Raw genomic sequence first — 20,095 nt, 5'->3', positions numbered from 1 at the left:
CCTGACTACAAATCCCAGTTCTGCAAAAGAAAACAAAAGCCACAGTGGGATGATGCTATACATGTAGTCATAGCACTTAGGAGCTAAGATAGGAAGGCTGACATCAGTTCAAGACCAGCCTTAGTTACACAGTGAAAACCTATTGCAAACATAACTACCCCAAACTGTCCTCCACTATCAGGTAACTTCTGAAAAACTCCATGCTACATTCATGAGAATAAAAACAGTAAATGGGATTTTAATATCATTATGGAAATAAAATTTTCTGTTTGGCCCTAAAAGGGCCATAGGGATCCTGAGATCACACTTTGGGAGTAACTTTTTCTAAAGATCTCCCAGTTCTAATTTCATCTTCCAAGGCTGAAATGGTAAATCCCACCAGCCTTACCAAGCCCCCAGAAAACAGAAGCACTTTTACCTATCGGAAGATGCCTGCCCCCATAGAGCCTTGATAGCCTTGACTGACCTGCTGCTCTGAATGCCCAGCCCCATGCCACACTCACTCACCAGAGCAGCAAAGTACTCAGTCTCCGTCTCCTTGCCTCCCTGGGATCGAATCACCTCGGTGACAGCAGCCAGGACAGCACAGATCTGCACAGAAGGAAGAAGTATCCATGATATACCTTAAACCCAGCCGTGGCCTGTGTGGTCCCTTTCCCTTCCCCTTCACAAATTAATGTCCTGATAAGACCCCAAGTCACACAAGACGGGGCCAGCATCCAGAAGTGAGTACACACCACAGGGCCTCGCCAACAGGAGGCCCAAAATGACTGCGCCAAAGCCACCTCAAGGACACCATTTCTTTTCCTTCCTTCCTTCCCTCCTCCTTTCTTTTCCCTTTCTTCCTTTCTTCAAGACTGGAACTCACAGAGATCTGCCTGTTTCTGCTGCTTTGGTGCTAGGATTACAACTGCCCAGTGCAAGGACACTATTTCTTATAGAAATATCTTGAGTCAGGCTGGAGAGATGGCTCAGAGGTTAAGAGCACTGACTGTTCTTCCAGGGGTCCTGAGTTCAATTCCCAGCAACCACATGGTGGCTCACAACCATCTGTCATGAGATCTGGTGCCCTCTTCTGGCCTGCAGGCATACATGCAGACAGAACACTGTATACATAATAAATAAATAAATCTTAAAAAAAAATCTTGAGTCTGCAGACTTTTTTACTTTTTTTTTTTATTCTATGTGTCTTTCCCATCATGCATCTTGATCCCATTCATTTCTCCAACCCTTCTCATCCGCTCTATGCCCCTGCAATGCACCCTCAAAAAAATAAAATTTAAGAGAAGAAAAGGAAAATAAAAATCTCAATATGGAAGCTGCAGTATGACACAGTGAGTCATGCAGTAAACCCTTTGTCCATACATCTTTACTCACAAGCGTTCATTGCAAAGAACCATTGGTCTGGCTTGAGGCCTCTGGTTTCCACTACACTACTGATGCTGGGCCCTCACTGGGACTCCTCTTGGATATCCTGCTGTTGTGCTGTGTAGTGGAGATTCTGAAGCTGTGGGTCTGTTGGTCAGGCCCCTTCATTGCTCCAGCAGATCACAGATGGGGTGGGTGTCGGGGTGGGCCAAGTCATAGCCCTGGGCCTGAGCAGCTGCAGGGCTGGTGAGCCTGCCAATGCTCCACCCTCCTCCCCACATCCTCACCACTAGCACTGGGCAGTGCTAGTCTAGAAATATACACAATTACCCATTAACACTGGAAGGAATCACATTAGGAGACTAATTATAACATTTTATCCTATTTATATCACTTTGTATCATTTAGTATTTTGATATTCCTTTTTTAAACACTGAAAAAAATTAGCATATTAACTCTGAAATGTAAATGAAGTAAAACACTTCTTGTTAACTACAACATAGTCTAACCATGGCTATTCACCATGAACTTGCTGTACATTGGTGTCCTTGGAAATACATAGAAAAATTCCTGTGTGCAGAACAATTGAGGAGACAAATGTCTTATCCACAAGGATTTTACTCAGCAGAGATGTTCTTTAAAAAGTGGATCTCTTGGCCGGGCGTTGGTGGCGCACGCCTTTAATCCCAGCACTCGGGAGGCAGAGGCAGGCAGATCTCTGTGAGTTCCAGACCAGCCTGGACTACCAAGTGAGTTCCAGGACAGCCTCCAAAGCCACAGAGAAACCCTGTCTCGAAAAACCAAAAAAATAAAAATAAAAAAAATAAAAAAATAAAAAGTGGATCTCTCTGTGAGTTCGAGGCCAGCCTGGTCTACAGAGCGAGTTCCAGGACAGCCTCCAAAGCCACAGAGAAACCCTGTCTTGAAAAACCAAAAAAAAAAAAAAAAAAAAAAAAAAAAAAAGCCGGGCGTTGGTGGCAGGCAGATCTCTGTGAGTTCGAAGCCAGCCTGGTCTACAGAGTGAGTTCCAGGACAGCCAGGTCTACACAGAGAAAAACCCGTCTCAAAAAAAGCGCACACATGCACAAGTGCGGTGGGGGGTAGGAGAGAGTAGTTCTAGATGGCTCAGCCAGTAAAGACACTTGCCGCCAAGGCTGACACCTGAATTTGATCCCTACATGATGGAAGGAGAGAAAGGACTCCCAAAAGCTAAACATTGATGGCGCATGCCTTTAATCCCGGCACTCGGGAGGCAGAGACAGGCGGATCTCTGTGAATTCGAGGCCAGCCTGGTCTACAGAGCGAGTTCCAGGACAGCCTCCAAAACAATAGAGAAACCTGTCTCGAAAAACCAAAAAAAAAAAAAAAAGGTAGGTTGATCTCTATGAATCTGAGGCCAGTCTGGTTTATGTAGGGAAACCTTGTCTCAAAAAAATAAACAAAAATTTAAATATATATATGCACATTTACCACACACATTTTTAAAGTGCACTCTGCCCCAGCGGTTACTATGTAAAGGGCACAAATGGTAAGAGAGATGACACATCGTCCAGAAATACCAGTTGCTGTCACCAGATCTGGAAGAAAATAAGTCCTGAATGTTCCCCTCCTACTGTCGTACAACTGCCAGAGTCAATCTCCTACCTCCTTGTGCGCAGCTGAGTTGGATTCCCAGAAGCGCTGCACTTTGCTGAAGGTGACGTTTGTACAGTCGGACAAGCCACTCAGGAAAGTGCCCGAGGACTTCTCACTGAAAGGCACCTCCAGGTCTTGGTCCATGGCCGTCTCGGGGGCTTGGCTTTTGCCCAGACTCAGGGTCCCCGACTGCAGCTCATTATGCAGCTTCACAGCGTCCACAGTCAGGTCGCTCTTCCCTGAGAACCAGAGTTACAAGGTAACGGCCCCACTTTCACCCAACTTTCTTCTGGCTAACGTAACAGAATCCCCAAGAAACAAACCAGGACGGTTCAGACCCACAACCCCAACGACTGGATTCTGAACCCAGCCTGCCTGCACAATAGCCCGGTTCCTAGTATTAAAGGCACAACATCCAGAGCCGAAGACGTATGTATGGGGCTTAGTGATTGAGTGTTCACTTAACGTGCACAAGGCCCTGGGTTCGATTCCTGACACCCACCCCCCAACACACGCAAAACTCTAAAGAGCCACCCAAGGGTAGCGATGGCCATGTATCCGACACCTGACGCTGCGGTACCCTCGACAAGTCACTTCCCTTCAGGGGACAGTTTCCGCATCTGTCAAACTCGAGGGGCGGGCCTTCGAAGTGAGCTCCAGGCAGACATCCTAAGCAGGACCGGTCTAGACGCACGCCCCCCCGAAGACGTCGCCCGCGGAACCCTCCGGAACCCCGCGGCCGGGCCGGGCTACCTGACGGACGGCTGAAGAAGCGGCTGCGAGCGGCTTGGCGGTGGCGGCAGGTGGCGGGGTTGCTGTCGCTGCTGTGGCCTTTCTTCCAGCGCTTCAGCTTGGCCGAGACACCGGAGGGCAACTTCCCCGAGCGACCCATGTCGACCAAACTTCGGCCCGGACTCGCTCAGAAAAACCGCGTCCAGCCACGCCGCAGAGATAGCAGAACCCACGTGTGTCCCCGGCCGGCTTCGTGTCCTCTTCCTGTGACGTCACTTCCAGGCTCCCGCCCGTTACTACGGCAACAACAAATCAACATCCGGTTTGGGGATTCCTCTTTGCTCTGAGGTCTTAGACCGCTAGGAACAGAGTTCTGATTTTCCGGATGCTGTGGGCTCCTGCACCGCCGCAGTTCACGGCCATGGAGAAATCCTTATAAAGCCGGAATTTCTTTGGAATTAAGAAAACGTACATTTATTTTAGTCCAAAGAAAATCCCTTGTTAAGGTGACTGCAACACACCTGTTATCCCGTCAAACTGGAGGATTGTCGCCAGTTTGAAGCCAGCCTAGTCTACACACTGAGAGGTTAGCAAACTCCTGTCTAAACACAAAGTGACATAACTTCTGTAATCCCAGCGCCTAGGCAGCGGAGGCTAGTTGATCCCTAGGTGGCGCACGCCTTTAATCCCAGCACTCAGGAGGCAGAATTCTGTGAGTTCGAGGCCAACCCGGTCTACAGCGCGAATTCCAGGACAACCAGGATTGTTATATAGAAAAACCTTGTCTCGGAAAAACAAACAAGCAAAAAAGGAAATTGACAGTTATAGGGTAAAAAGGGCCAAGGATAGATCCCAGGGCCAGGATTTGAAATCCCACCAATCTCCGAGTTTGCCCCAGAGTAAGGCTGCAGAATCCCACAAGTCCCAAACCTCTCTGGGAAAACTCTGCCCTTTGAGAAACCCTGTATAAGCTCTACTCTGTTCAGTTTGTTGCTGCTTCTCACTTTAGAGGCAGCCACCCCCCTGGGTTTTTCCTTCCTAATCTCTTGCTTTGTTGCACAGTGCGACACTTTTACAGGAGGGGAGCACAGTTGTAACAGCTTTGACTAGAGCCAGAATGGGGGCAGACCTGTAACACTTTCACTGGGAAACTTTCCCCTAGTGGAGCAGCATTGTTACACTTCAGCAGGCCTGAGCAGAGCTGAAACACTCGGGAAAATAATCCCCTGGCAACAGAATTGTAACACTTCCCCAGACCTAAGCAGAGCTGTAACAGCTTCACCAGAGAAACCTCCCCTGCCAGAGCAGAGTTGTTACACTTGCATTGGGGTAACCTTTCCCTGGAGCAGTGCTTTAAACTGCTAGTTTACGGTGACTTTGTGGTATTCCTTGGCTCCTGACTGCCAGACTACCTTTCCATCCAGCTGCAATACTTACAAGAGTCAAAAACCTGTGGAGAGGCCGGCTGTGGTGGCGCACACCTTTAATCCCAGCACTAGGGAGGCAGAGGCAGGCGGATCTCTCTGAGTTCGAGTCTGGCCTGGTCTACAGAGCGAGGTCCAGGACAGGTTACAAAACAATATAGAGAAACCCTGTCTCAAAAACAACAACAACAACAACAACAAAAAAGCCCTGTGGAGATCTAAAGGATGAAAATATCTTGGCCTGCAGAGAGAAAAGAGCAACTGGTGGTGCTCTAGCCTTGCTTTGCAAGCTGAAACCACAAGGAAATGCAAATACCCTCCCAAAAAGGCAAAACTGAAAAAGCGTGTTTGTGTAAATGTTGGTAAGGGTGCATGCGGCACTGTCTATATGTTGGTGTGAGCCACCACCAACCAATAAGAAATAACTCTTAAAAAACTAATACTGGACCGGGCGGTGGTGGCGCACGCCTTTAATCCCAGTACTCAGGAGGCAGAGGCAGGCGGATCTCTGTGAGTTCGAGGCCAACCTGGTCTACATAGTGCGCTCCAGGACAAGCTACAAAGCAATACAGAGAAACCCTGTCTCGAAAACCAAAAACCAAACAAACAAAAAACCCTAATAGGGGCTGGAGAGATGGCTCAGAGGTTAAGAGCACTGACTGCTCTTCCAGAGGTCCTGAGTTCAATTCCTAGCAACCACATGGTGGCTCACAACCATCTACAATTCAATCTGGTGCTCTCTTCTGGCATGTAGACAGAACACTGTATATGTAATAAATAAATCTTAAAAAAAACAAGACAAAATGTGTATTATGCTACATCACTGTTTAAAAAAAAAAACCCTAATACTGGGCTGGGTGGTGGTGGGGACGCATGCCTTTAATCCCAGCACTCAGGGGCAGAGGCAGGTGGTCTCTGTGAGCTTGAGGCCAACCTGGTCTACAAAGTGAGTTCTAGGACAGCCATGGCTATTACACAGAGAAACTCTATCTCGGGAAAAAAAGTAATATTGCTATGCTCAGGAGGCATAGGCCAGCAGATCTTTGAGTTTGAGGCCAGCCTGATCTACAGAGCAAGTTCCAGGGCAACCAGGGCTACACAGAGAAACCATATCACAAAAATATTTATTTCTTAAATTATGTGTCTGTACAGCTGTGTGATGGGTTGTGTACCTGAGTCCAGGTACAGGTGAAAGCCAGAGCATCAGATCCCCAGGAGTTGGAGTTAATAGGCGGTTAACTCAGGTCTTTGGTAAGAGCGGTATGAACTCTTTACCTGTTAATCCATCTACCCAGCCCCTGCTCCCTGTTAGTGTTTCTAAACAAGGTCTCATGCAACCCATGCTGGCCTCAAACTCACAACAACCCTTCTGCCTCTGCTTCCTAAGTGATGGGATTACAGGGATGAGTCATAATACCCAACTTGTCTAGTAATATCTACTAAAACAAAATGTGGCCGGTGGTGGTGGCGCACGCCTTTAATCCCAGCACTCGGGAGGCAGAGGCAGGTGGATCTCTGTGAGTTCGAGGCCAGCCTGGTCTACAGAACTAGTTCCAGGACAGTCTCCAAAACAATACAGAGAACCCCTGTCTTGAAAAACCAAAAAACAAAAAAAACAAAAACAAAATATATGCCTATTTCACCCAAAAATTCATTCCTAAATACACACCCAACAGTGATGTTTACTTATATACGAAAAAAAGAGAAGAGTACTAGAAATGACCAAATGCCCATCAACAGAATGGATTAACTCAACTATGAAATAATGTTATGTAATGGGATATTTCAGCATTTATATACAGTTTTCGCATAGCACAAGCAAATATGATCTAAGTTAAATGAAAGATTCCAGGTATGAAAGAATGCATATTGTGTGCTTCTATATAAATTCATTTTTAAAACAAACAAAATCTACCACATTGACTCCAATGCACTGGAATATGCATGAGGCATGTAGTTGTAGTCTAGTATTTTAGTTTACATGGATGTATTCACTGAGTGGTGATTGACTATTTGTCTACTCACTTACATGTATTTGTTTGTTTGTGTGTTTGCTTCTTTTTCAAAACATGACTTCTCTGTGTAGCTATGGTTGTCCAGGAACTTGCTGTGTAGCCCAGCCACATAGATCTTTAAAAAACAGCAAATCTGTGCATTTAGATCAGAGTTTGAATGCCACCTGTTGTTTAAAAATAAGACAGGTAATTGACAATGCATCACTGTAGAGAACACAAAAGACATCATGGATTTGGGACCTCTGTTTCCCCGTCCTCAGGAGATGACTCCACCGCTCTCCCATAGCCCTAATCCTGGGTCACAGGCTGCGACCTCGTGGTAAGGCTGAGAAAAGGGGACTGGGAAGAAAAAGAAAAGAGCATGGGAACTTCTGCAATCTAGACAGTGCTGACACTCATAGGCTGGGAAGCTGACGGGTAGAGAAGTGTCAGGTTCAATTTAACTTCCCATTTCAGTCTCCTCCTCCTATTGATGGTGCTGGGAACTGACCCAGAGCCCCTCCCTTCTGTGGACACGTTTACTACTAAGCCACGCCCCAAGTCTTTGGCACAGTCTTCTTTGCTTTGCTTTTTCTCTTTCATTGGTTTCTTTTCTGTTGTTTCTTTTTGTGGGGGGGTTGGGGGGGTGACCATGTCCCAGTCATGTAGCATATTCTTTTTTTAATTATTTATTTATTATGCATACAGTCTTTTATCTGTGAACATGCCTGTACCCCAGGAGAAGGCATCAGACCTCATTATAGATGGTTGTGAGCCACCATGTGGTTGTTGGGAATTGAACTCAGGACCTCTGGAAGAACATGCAGTACTCTTAACCTCTGAGCCATCTCTCCAGCCCGTGTAGCATATTCTTGCTTGGGATTCATGGCAATTCTCCTGCCTCAGCATGTTGAATGCTGGAATTACAGGTGTACACTTCTATGTTCCACTCATATTTTTTAATAATTCATTTTTAATTTCTGGTGCATTGTATGTATGTCTCTGTGAGGGTGTTGGATCCCCTGGAAATGAAGTTACAGACAGTTGTGAGCTGCCATGTGGGTGCTGGGAATTGAATCCAGCTCTTCTGGAAGAAGATCTTAGCCACTGAGCCATCTCTCCAGCGCCACATATCATATACTGAGGCCATTGGGCCATTATTAGAAGCCAATGTGAAAATGTGTGTGTGTGTTGTTTCCTTTTCTCACTGCTGTGACAAAATGTCTGGCAAAAGCCATTTAAAGGAGGAGGAGTTTATTTTGCTCACAGTTTGAGGGTACAGCCCGGGTGGTAGGATAGGCAGGGCACTGGGAGTGTTAGCCAGTTGCGCACTGTGTCTGCAATCAGGAAGCAAAGAAAGAGACAGAGACAGACTGAAGAGGGGGAGGGAGGGAGGCTGATGGTATTTGCTTTCTTTTTATCAAATCTAGAACCCCAGACTATCAAATGTTGGGGTCCACATTCAGGATAGGTCTTTGCATCTCAGTTAAACATCTCTGGAAATGCAATTTGACAAATTACACACACCCCACTAGAGATTTGTCTTCTAGGCAATTCTAAATTCTGTCAAGTTTACAATTAAAATGAACTACCACAGTGAGTCTATGTCAAAACAGTTAATGGTGCTTTGCATGAGTGTAGAAATACATCTTCTCCACAAGAGGGAGCATTTCCAGAAACTTGGGGTATACCCATACATAATGGCTGCAATACTGACTAGGCTAGGGTTTTGCAGCTCAACATTGAGGTGCCCAGTCTCCTAGCCTTTTGGTGAACAAAAGGAAGCTCCTCACCTCCAAACTGTGTGCACAAGAGACACACTTCCAGCCGGGCGTTGGTGGCACACGCCTTTAATCCCAGCACTCGGGAGGCAGAGGCAGGCGGATCTCTGTGAGTTCGAGGTCAGCCTGGACTACCAAGGGAGTTCCAGGACAGCCTCCAAAGCCACAGAGAAACCCTGTCTCGAAAAAACCAAAAAAAAAAAAAAAAGAGAGACACACTTCCACCTTGCAATGCAAGGCTCACCTCCCTGCTGAAGTACCAACCTCCCTGCCCATGACTTCCATAATTGACTTCCATCAAGAGGTTTAGTTATGTTCAAGATCACTCAAATCACATAAGCTACAAGGAACCACACATAGAATGCACACCAGACTTAAAAACCACTTGAATTGGGACCATGTCATCTTATTCTCTGTGATGGCCATCAACTTGTCTACATCTGGAATTAGCTAAAACCCAAATGTCTGAGCACACCTGTGAGGGATTTTTTTTCTTTTCTTAAAGATTTCTTTATTTATTATGTATACAGTGTTCTGCCTGTGTGTGTTTGCACGCCAGAAGAGGGCACTTGATCTCATTACAGATGGTTGTGAGCCACTGTGTGGTTGCTGGGAATTGAACTCAGGACCTCTGGAAGAACAGGCTGTGCTATTAATCTCTGAGCCATCTCTCCAACCCTGCAATCAGACTTTTTTTTTTTTGGTTTTTCGAGACAGGGTTTCCCTGTGGCTTTGGAGGCTGTCCTGGAACTCGCTTGGTAGACCAGGCTGGTCTCAAACTCACAGTGATCCGCCTGCCTCTGCCTCGTAATCAGACTTTTTATACCTTTATCAGAACCAGAATATAGTGGCAATTTCTAGGATCAGTACAGCTGTAGTTGCCAGGAAACAGTGAAGTTTGCAAGTCATACAGGATACACAAGGTTAATGTCTAAGACCAATTGTCCTGTAGAATTTCCATGATTCTCTGACTTCGGAGGGAACATACAGAGAAGCACAAAGCAGCCTGAATGCTTCACTACATGGGGAGTGCATTGGTCTCTCGGGAACTGGAAGGCACACTGTGTCCCAGGAGCCATGGACTCCAACCTGAAAAACCTATGATGAATGCCTCTCAAGGCAGCTAGGCCAGGCCAACTCCATAACTCCCTGAAAGTCTATATAAAGGACATGGAAGAAAGAAGCTTGCTGTCTGTTTACCTGCTTGCTCTTAACCCTGGCAGCAAGTTCATTCCTTCACTGGATTATTACAGCCTACTTCCTTGGGATTTCAGCATAAACTGAATGAAGACCAGCTGAGTCATCCAGCTGAGTGTGCTCAACACTGCTTGATTCTTTTTTTTTTTTTTTTTTGGTTTTTTGAGACAGGGTTTCTCTGTAGCTTTGGGGCTGTCCTGGAACTCACTTTGTAGACCAGGCTGGCTTCGAACTCACAGAGATCTGCCTGCCTCTGCCTCCCGAGTGCTGGGATTAAAGGCGTGCGCCACCAACGCCCGGCTCCACTGCTTGATTCTTGGACCTTCCATTGTTAAATAGCCATTGTTGTAGTAGCTAAACCACAGCCTGTAAAGCCTGTAAGCCATTCTAATAACTCCCATACACACACACACACACACACACACACACACACACACACACACACACATAGGATACACATCACAATATCAAGTATATATATATATATGTGTGTATTTGTTAAGGTATATGTTTGTCAGGGTTTTCTAGAGGGATAGAACTTATAGAATGAATAATAGACACACACTCTGAGCCTCAATGTGTAAAATGGGGATGATAAGAAAGCCTACTCATGGGCTTCACAAAAACCTAAATAGGAACACACTGTGGTGATGTTTTGTTTATGATCTAACAAATAAAGCTTGCCTGAAAATCAGGGTGCAAATCTAGACACACTAGTTAGCCATAGAGGGCAGGCAGTGGTGGCATACACCTTTAATTCCAGAACTCAGGAGACAGAGGCAGGCAGATCTCTGTTAGTTCAAGGCCGCCTTGGGCTACACGAAATTGATGCAGTCTAAAAGAGAAACAGAGCTCACACAAAGGTGATCTCAGCACTTGGAATCCCATGCCTTTAATCCCAGCACTAGACAGGAATATAAGGTGGGAGGAGACAGGAGCTGAGGGCAGTCTGAAGTTTCCTTGAGATGGATGCAGTCTAGGCAGGCAGTCTGAGGAGCAGTACCGTCTGGATATGCAGTCTGAGGACATAATCGCCCTTTTGGTCTGAGCATTGGTAGAAGTGAGAACTCTCTAGTAGCTGGCCACTTTGCTTTCCTGATCTTCAGCTTTAACCCCAATATCTGTCTCTGTGTTTTCATTAGTAGTATCAACTAGAATCCATGCTACAGAGCACACCACTGGAATATGATAAGCAGGCATGTTTCTGTCAAAAAGCTAGCCTTGAGTTCCAGAATACCTGTTTACAATTTAAGCTTTCACAAAAACATGGTCTCAAAGGGTTCAGTGACTCCCCAGGAGCACAAGACCTGACTGCTGGGCAGAAGCCCAGAGAGACAACTCGTAATTAGAAACTCCTTCTGGCCGGGCGTTGGTGGCGCACGCCTTTAATCCCAGCACTCGGGAGGCAGAGGCAGGCGGATCTCTGTGAGTTCGAGGCCAGCCTGGTCTACAAAGTGAGTTCCAGGACAGCCTCCAAAGCCACAGAGAAACCCTGTCTCGAAAAACCAAAAAAAAAAAAAAAAAAAAAAAGAAACTCCTTCTGTAGGCACATCTATAAAAACCACCTGTGAGGCTCCAATGGAGAGAAGAGAGCTACCACACCCAGCAAACTAAAGCCAGAAGGAGCAGGAAGGTCCTCTATAGGTCAGTGGTTTTGTAATCTGTTAGGACACTGGACAGTAGGAAAGGGAAATTGAAGATTAGCCTCTTGTCCCAAACAAAGAGGAAGTCTGTGGCCTGGGTGTTTAACTTAGGACTCTAGCTCTGGGGATGAAGAAAGCCTTGTTTGCCCTAAGCAACTCATCAGAAAAACCTGGGTGGGGCACAGCCCTCACTGGCTACTTGGAAGCCTGGGTGTGAAGCTGCATCCTGTTGTGTGACATGGGACAGGTGACTGGTTTTCAAAGTTCCCATGTCTGTTTGCTGTTCTGCGAGTGCAGTGAGCAATGCATGTGAGGTACTTAGCATCACTCTGCACACAGTCCCTGCAGAAGACCAGCGGGATTGAAAAGCTGCTTAAGGAAGGCAGACCCATGCTTCTCAAGTCCAGTGGCCTTCAGTGGAGCGGGGAAGTGAGCTTCAGCAGACAATGAAGTATGAGGCTGGTCCTTGGTCACCTGGGGGGAAGTTATGCCACTCATCAGTCAACTGTTGAGTTGCCATTGCTAATAGAGTAGCCACAGATGCAAACTGCCCTTGTCCGAATACTCAGAGATGAGCTGTCTTTGAGTATGTAGTTTAAAGCTTATGAAGCAATTTTTTGTCATGGCAACAGAACAATCTCTCCCAATGATGCAGCCCCCCCCACACGCCTTTTTCTTTTTGTTGTTGTTGTGTTTAGAGAAAGGATTTCTCAGTATAGCCCCGACTGTCCTGGAACTCACTCCTTGAAATCAGAGATCTGCCTTCTCTGCCTCCAGAGTGCTGGGATTAAAAGGTGTGCACAACCACAATTGGCATGCATGATCTAACTTTTTTTTTTTTTTTTTGGTTTTTCGAGACAGGATTTCTCTGTATTGTTTTGGAGGCTGTCCTGGAACTCACTGTGTAGACCAGGCTGGCCTCGAACTCACAGAGATCTGCTGCCTCTGCCTCCCGAGTGCTGGGATTAAAGGCGTTCGCCACCAATGCCCGGCCTAACTTTTTTTTAATACATCTTTTTGTTTAAAGAATTTTATTTATTATGTATACAGTGTTCTGCCTGCATGTATGTTTGCATGCCCGAAGAGGGCACTAGATCTCATAACAGATGGTTGTGAGCCACCATGTGGTTGCTGGGAATTGAACCCAAGACCTCTGGAAGAACAGGCAGTGTTCTTAACCCCTGAGCCATCTCTCCAGCCCACTAACTTTTTATTATTATTATTATTATTTTATCAAGACAGGATCTCTCTGTGTAACAGCTCTAGCTTTCCTGGAACTCACTTTGTAGACCAGGCTGGCCCTGAGCTCACCAAGATGTACTTTCCTCTGCCTCCAGAGTGCTGGGATTAAAGGCAAGTGCCACCACTGCTTCAAGTCTGATAAGCCTTCTTCTAAAGATTTATTTTAGCTTTAATTTAGCATATGCTTGTGTTTATTAGTGGTTAAGTACACGAGTCCAGATGTCCTGGAATCGTTGCAGATGGTTTTGAGTTGCCCAACATGGGCAATGGGAACCAACCTCTGCAAGAGTAGTACAAGTTCTTTTTTGTTTGTTTGTTTGTTTTGTTTTGTTTTTGAGACAGGGTTTCTCTGTGGCTTTGGAGACTGTTCTGGAACTAGCTCTTGTAGACCAGGCTGGTCTCGAACTCACAGAGATCTGCCCGTCTCTGCCTCCCAAATGCTGAGATTAAAGGCATGCACCACCACCGCCTGGCCAGTACAAGTTCTTAAAACACTGACCCATCTCCAGTCCCATGAGTCCTTTCTCTCACTGTTCATTTGGCTTCTATTACCTAAAAGTCACCCTTCCAGGAGTCACCTTATTTTAGTGCAGGACATTTGTTGGGGCTTTTCTAGGCTGTCCTGGTTGAGCCCAGGCTACAGCTAGGAGGTCCATCCTGGAAGTCCATCTTACATCCTGGACCTAGGGAGTTTCCCAGCAGAGAGATAGGCAGATAAACCTATCCAATCAGAAATGGGACCTGGGAGCCCAGCTCCGAGTCTCCTGTCTTGTAGGGGAGATGTGGAGTGTGAAGGTGGAGATTATCATTCCTGGTCACACCTCCCAGCTGAAAGGTCTTGATGTGGGTTCAAGGAAGACACTGAGATTAACTGTTGGGGGCATGTATCAGAAGAGTCACTAATGCCAGGCACGGCGGTGAACATCTTTAATCCCAGAACTTCAGAAGCAGTGGATCCTTGTGAGTTTGAGGCCAGCCTGGTCTGCATAGAGAGCTCTAGGAAGCTAGGACTAGAGAGCCACTGCTTCAAAAACAAAACAAACTGAAACACATACAAAGAAGAGTTAAGTAATGCCATGGACAGACAGCAGTACGGAAGTGGCAGGGTGAGGGTGCCATTGAAGAAAAATGAGGCCTACAAGGTGGCAGTGGGGGTCCTTCTTATAGGTCTCTGAGGAAAGGGGTATATTTCACAGCAGGAATAAGCAGTCAAGCCCTCCAATTCCCCAGCCAGCTGCTGGAGCAGTGGGGAGGATTCTGGAGGGCGGCTACCCAGTAGCCCTTTGATGTAGTGTCTGAGCTTGCAAACTCACTTCCCCAAGTGAGAAATCCAGGCCCCTGGAAATGTGTTTTCTGGAGATTCATAACAGTTCTCTTGGTTGGGTGCCTGCCAGTGTCTGATGCTGGAGAGGCTGCAACTGTGGATTGAACAATAGGCTAGGACTAGATTCCAACAGCCAAGGTTGCCCTTGCCTTCACAGAGACCTCTCCAATTTTTGTTTGTTTGTTTTTGTTTTTCAAGACAGGGTTTCTCTGTGTATGCTTGGCTGTCCTGGAACTCGAATTGTAGACCAGGCTGGCTTCAAATTCACAGAGATCTGCCTATCTCTGCCTCCCAAGTGCTGGGATTAAAGGTGTGTGTTACCATTGCCCAGATGAAAGCCGTCTTCTAACAAAGAAAAACTATATTCATTCCTGTTTGTGATTAAATCTGTTTCTTTTTTAAAATTTATTTTTATTTTGTACACATTCATGTTTAGTTTGTGTGAAAGTGTCCGATCCCCTGAAACTGGAGGTACAGACAGTTGTGAGCTGCCGAGTGGGTGCTGGGCACCGAACACAGGTCCTCTGGAAGTACAGCCAGTGCTCTTAACCACTGAGTCATCTCTCCAGCCCCTTAAATCTGTTTCTTAAAGATTGACTATGCCCCACCTGTAACTACAAATGCTTCTGTACTGCCTGTTCCTGGAAACAGCATCCATGCCTTTGTTTCAAGAAGTTGCTATGACCACCTTGTTATTACTACCTTGTTATGACCACATTGTTATGACCCTGGGCAACTTTTTCTCAGAGATTCCAGACTAGTCCATTGCTAGCTCCCACTCATTCACTAAACTTCACAAACGTGTGTCAAATATTTTTTGGTACTTGTGTGGGCATCTGTATGCATGCTGAGGCTTGAGGCTGATGTGATGCTGGGAATGTCAGATGTTCTCCATGTTCATTCACTGAGCCAGAGTTCCTCCAGACCCAGAGCTGATATAAAAATGGCTGTTCTGGCTAGCCAGCTTGTTCCACAAAACAAGACAAAACAAAAAAAAAACAAAAAAGCATGTTACAGCAAGAGCTGAGAGAGTTTCTGAGTAGTTAAAGAGAAGGCAGGAGGACCAGAGTTGGAACCCCGAGAGGCCCTTAAGCACTATGAGCATGGCAGCCTGCCTGTAATTCCAGCACTGAGAATGCAGAGATGCATCCCTGGAACAAGCTGGCTAGTAAACTCAAGAGGCCAGGTTTGGCTGGGCATTGGTGGTGCACGCCTTTAATCCCAGCACTCGGGAGGCAGAGGCAGGCGGATCTCTGTGAGTTCGAGGCCAGCCTGGTCTACAGAGCGAGTTCCAGGACAGCCTCCAAAGCCACAGAGAAACCCTGTCTGGAAAAACCAAAAAAAAAAAAAAAAAAAAAAAAAAAAAAAAAAGGCCAGGTTTGGTGGCAAGTGTCCACCGAGCCATATCGCTGGCATAAGTTTCTTGAGGCAGAATCTCACTGTCCAGGCCAGGCTAGCCTTGAACTTGCTGTGATCCTTTGCCTCCCCCTCATCAATGCTGCGATTACATGTGTCTACCGCCATGCCTGGCTCTGCCTGTTTTGTACTCCAAATTGAATCAGTATCGGCTGGGAAAGCAGTTTTGTGTGAATGAGAATAGAAGGGTCTGGAAAGTTTATGTACTATCATGCTTTTTGTATTGTTATTGTGGGTTCACTCATGGCCCGGTAGCAATGAGGACTTGTCACAAAGCTGGAAAAACAATGCAGGCTGAAGCTAGGGATATATTTTTCTGTGTGGATTGATTGATTGATTTTTTTTTTTTTTTTTTTTTTTTGGTTTTTCCAGACAGGGTTTCTCTGTGGCTTTGGAGGCTGTCCTGGAACGCTTGGTAGTCCAGGCTGGTCTCGAACTCACAGAGATCCGCCTGCCTCTGCCTCCCGAGTGCTGGGATTAAAGGCGTGCGCCACCAACACCCGGCTCTGATTTGGTATTTTTGAGACAAGGTTACTCCATGCAGTCTCGGATGTCCAGGAACTCACTATGAATATCAGCCTGGCCTCTAACTCATAGATCACAGACCTGCCTGCCTCTGCCTGCTGAATGCTAAGATTAAAGGCCTGCATTACCATGTCTGGCTAAAGCCAGGGTCTGAGGCCCGGGGAGTCCTCAGGAAGCTTCTTCTTGTTGGGTCAGCTCAGCACCTTCAGTGATGACACATTCTGAGGGCTGGGACACAAGCTTCATCTTGTGGGGAAACATAGCTCCTTCACTTAGAAACCCAAAGATGTTGAGCACCGGTCTGGCTCATTCCCTTCCTCCCACTCTGCGGCAGAAGTTTTCTCCTCAGCCAGCACAAAGCCGAACATTTGGTGATGGGTGTGAGAGATGGTTGCACAGGCAGAGACATGTGGTGTCTTTACAGGGAGTCCTGGGGCTGAATGGCAGCCACTTCTTGCACGACTCAGATAACTCGCTTTGCCCCACTCCTTCTAAATCAGGCCCTCACCGAATGTTCAGTACTTGTTAAGGCAACACTCGGTGGGAAACACAACCGGGGAAGGCAGGCTAGGCTGGGGGAGGCTCCATTGTACTGCTGGAACAGTAGAGGAAATAGGGCTGAAGTTCCTATTTATGAGCTGGAGTTTTCCAGTCCACAGGCGCATTGTCAGAGTCCCAGGAAGTTGCCCTGAGCTGAAGGAATCAAACCCTGCCCTAAAAGAGGAGGTTTGGTCCTTAGAGTCCAGAATTTCAACTCTGGCTGGAGTTCAGACTTTGGAATGAGGGCAAAGGGCACAAGCACGATCCTTCATGGCCATCCCCCAGAAGGGGACTGTATTAGTCAGACTTGCCTAAGAATGACTTGAATGTGGGGCGGGTTTGGGGAGTGGTTTGATTCAGTGTCTACCCAAGCTGACACAGCACATCATGGCAGCAAGCACTAACCTTATGTGAGGAAGCATCGGAAGTGTGAAGAATGGGCTTTGGGACAGGGCACTTCTTTCCAGGACACATCCCGCTGGGTGACTCACTTGTCCCAACTAAGTTTCACCTTCCATAGCTCTTCAACAGTCTATTCAATGTTTCTCTCTCTTTTTTTTTTTTTTATCTCCCCCTTGTTGGTTCCTTTGTTTTACTTTTTTCTTTTTTTTTTCTATTCAAATTTTAAATTCATTTTTGGATTAGATATTGAGGGAGGCAGAACTCTCCATATCCAATGACCTCTAATACCACTGTAGATGGACCCTCCAGGACAAGATCCTTGTGGGGAGGGCACTTTCTGTCCACACAATAGCATGGACTTGTGTGACTCTGAATCTGCCTTCAGGGTGGGAGGGAGGCAGTGCTCTGCCAGAGATGAGCAAATGACCCCTCAGGAGGGGCAGGAGGATTAAGGTCACATCATACCCAAGGTGTGACCAGTGGTCATCTATCAGCTTTGGTCTCAAAACTGTAAATTTTTCTACTTCTAACCTGGGCTTTAGAGGGTAGAACAGTCAGCTGTGACATGTTTTTGTGTCCTATGTTCATTAGAGATAAGATAAAAAAAAAAAAGCACTGAAGAGAAAATACATGGATTTATTCTTGCTTTCTTTGTAGAATTTAAGAAATTTTCCTGATTAAGAGCACTTGTTGCATGCCGGGCGTTGGTAGCGCACGCCTTTAATCCCAGCACTCCGGAGGCAGAGGCAGGCGGATCTCTGTAAGTTCGAGACCAGCCTGGACTACCGAGTGAGTTCCAGGACAGCCTCCAAAGCCACAGAGAAACCCTGTCTCGAAAATACAAAAAAAAAAAAAAAAAAAAAAAAAAGAGCACTTGTTGCTCTTGCAGAAGACCCAGGTTCAGTCCCCAGAACCCACATGGTCCCTTATAACCTCTATAACTCCAGTTCTAGGGTATCTAATGCCCTCTTCTGGACTCTGAGGGCACTATACATGCTTATGGTATGTTCAGATACACATAGGTAAAAATTCATGCACATTTAAAAAATAAAAGTAAAGGCTGGTCAGTGGTGGCACATGCCTTTGAGCCCAAGCGCTTGGGAGGTAGAGGCAGGCAGATCTCTGTGAGTTTGAGATCAACCTAGTCTACAGATGGAGTTCCAGGACAGCCAGGGCTACACAGAGAAACCCTGTCTTGAAAAACTAACCAACCAACCAACCAACCAACCAACCAACCAACCAAACAAACAAACAAAACAACAAGAAATTCAAAAGAGAAGCAGCAGCAGCAGCCTCTCTGATTTGATAGGCTTAAACTTCTCAGATCCAAGACGCTGTAATGCACACTGATGGGTTACCATCTCTGCCCAGGGACTCTGCATTCGGGCTGCACTGTCTTCAAAAGCCCTGGTCACTAGGACAAGAAAGGCCTCAGCTCCCTCCTCCTCCAGATCTCTCTGGGCACTTGACTGTTGCCTGAAACAGCAAGACCCAACCACAGATACCTCTCCAAGGACAGCTCAGACTTGTTACTGATGAATCTGGCTTCTAGATCATCTCCTGCTCTTTTAGTTTAAGACTTCCTTTTTAAGTGGTTCTTAGTCATTTTCTATTACTGTGAAGAGACACCATGACCATGGGAACTCTTATTAAATAAGGCATTTTTTCATCTCATTTACTTCTTCTGGCTGTGGTCTATGCAGTGTGATTATTGTCCTAGTTCTCAAAACTGAGGAAGGGGAGTGACACATTCTAAGGCCCAGGGCAAGCCACCTCACAGACATATTTGAAATCAGGTTTCAAGGGGACCTTCCTCTTACACTTCCTTCTTGTTGCAGAATGGAAGGCTGTAATAATTAGGTAAGAGTGTAAATACGTTGAATTTTGTGAGGCAGGAGGAGAATGTGGTAGGGGTCACCAATGGGACATAGATTAGGGCCAAGGCAAAGGAACAGAAGGTCGTGTGAAAAGCACTAAGGACGGAGGCCTGGGCATGAGACGGATGGATGCAGGAATGGGGTCCTGAATGGTGAGGCATGGAGTGGGAGGACCAGGGATGAGAGAGAAAGGAGATAGCTGGGACCGGAAGTCTCACGTAAACTGATGGCTCACACCGAGCAAGTGTATGAGGAGGCACAGCAGCTTATATACGGTTTGTAGGGGAGGAATGGGCCAAGGCCAGCAGAAAGCTAAGTCAAGCCATGTTGGCAGGGGACACCTCAGACACAGCTGCCTTAGGATTGATAAGCAGAGCACTCCAGGGGAGAGAGCAGGGTTCCCAGGAAGCAAAGCTTTGGAGGCCCAGGCTCCAGCCTGACTGGACCTTGACAAGTCTGCTCCTGGATAAGGCCCCAGAACTAATGGTCCCTTTGTCCTTTCCCCAGGCCCTCTGAGAGCCTTGGATGGGTCTGGCTCCCAACAGACTGCAACAAGGAAGAGAGGGAGAGCTCCCTGGGAGGCTGTGCCCACACTGCTCTTAGAAACTGGGTTCTGTGAACTCCTGTGTGAAGATTTGCTCCAAAACTGAATTCCATTTTCCCCTGTGGCAGAGATGTAGGTGCTAGTTAAGAGCGCAGGGGAGGCCCCTGAACAGTCTGGGTTCAGGTTCTAGTTTCTCATCCACACTTTTTTGGGTCTCTTGAACTCCTGATCCTCTTACCAAGCCACTGGACCACTGCACCCAGGTCTATTATGTTCTTTAAAGAAGGGGTTGAGAGATCCTGCAGTCTGCCTGAGAGCTACAATAAAAAGTGAAAGAATGAGCTGGAGAGGCAGCTCAGCGGTTAAGAGCACTGGCTGCTCTTTTAGGAGTCCTGAGTTCAATTCCCAGCCACCACATGGTGCTGTCTTCTGGCATGGAGGCATACATGCA

General features: G+C 46.6%; 1 protein-coding gene across 1 annotated transcript in view; it reads right to left on the bottom strand.

Moving 5' to 3' along the window:
- Positions 1 to 4,002, bottom strand: part of Rrp12 (ribosomal RNA processing 12 homolog) — a 35,430-nt gene extending 31,428 nt beyond the window's left edge. The window contains exons 1-3 of the mRNA XM_040744474.1: positions 3,757 to 4,002; positions 3,013 to 3,242; positions 508 to 591 (exon numbers count right to left, since the gene is read on the bottom strand). Of these exons, the coding sequence (XP_040600408.1) occupies positions 508 to 591; positions 3,013 to 3,242; positions 3,757 to 3,895 (453 nt within the window). The 5' untranslated portion in view covers positions 3,896 to 4,002. The remainder of the gene's footprint in view (positions 1 to 507; positions 592 to 3,012; positions 3,243 to 3,756) is intronic.
- Positions 4,003 to 20,095: the final 16,093 nt, after the last annotated feature.

Source organism: Mesocricetus auratus, unplaced genomic scaffold (genome assembly GCF_017639785.1).
Source record: "Mesocricetus auratus isolate SY011 unplaced genomic scaffold, BCM_Maur_2.0 Super-Scaffold_4256, whole genome shotgun sequence".
NCBI classification, from domain to species: domain Eukaryota; kingdom Metazoa; phylum Chordata; class Mammalia; order Rodentia; family Cricetidae; genus Mesocricetus; species Mesocricetus auratus.
The sequence above is the reverse complement of the archived record's forward strand: the minus strand, read 5'-3'. Positions and strand labels throughout refer to the sequence as shown.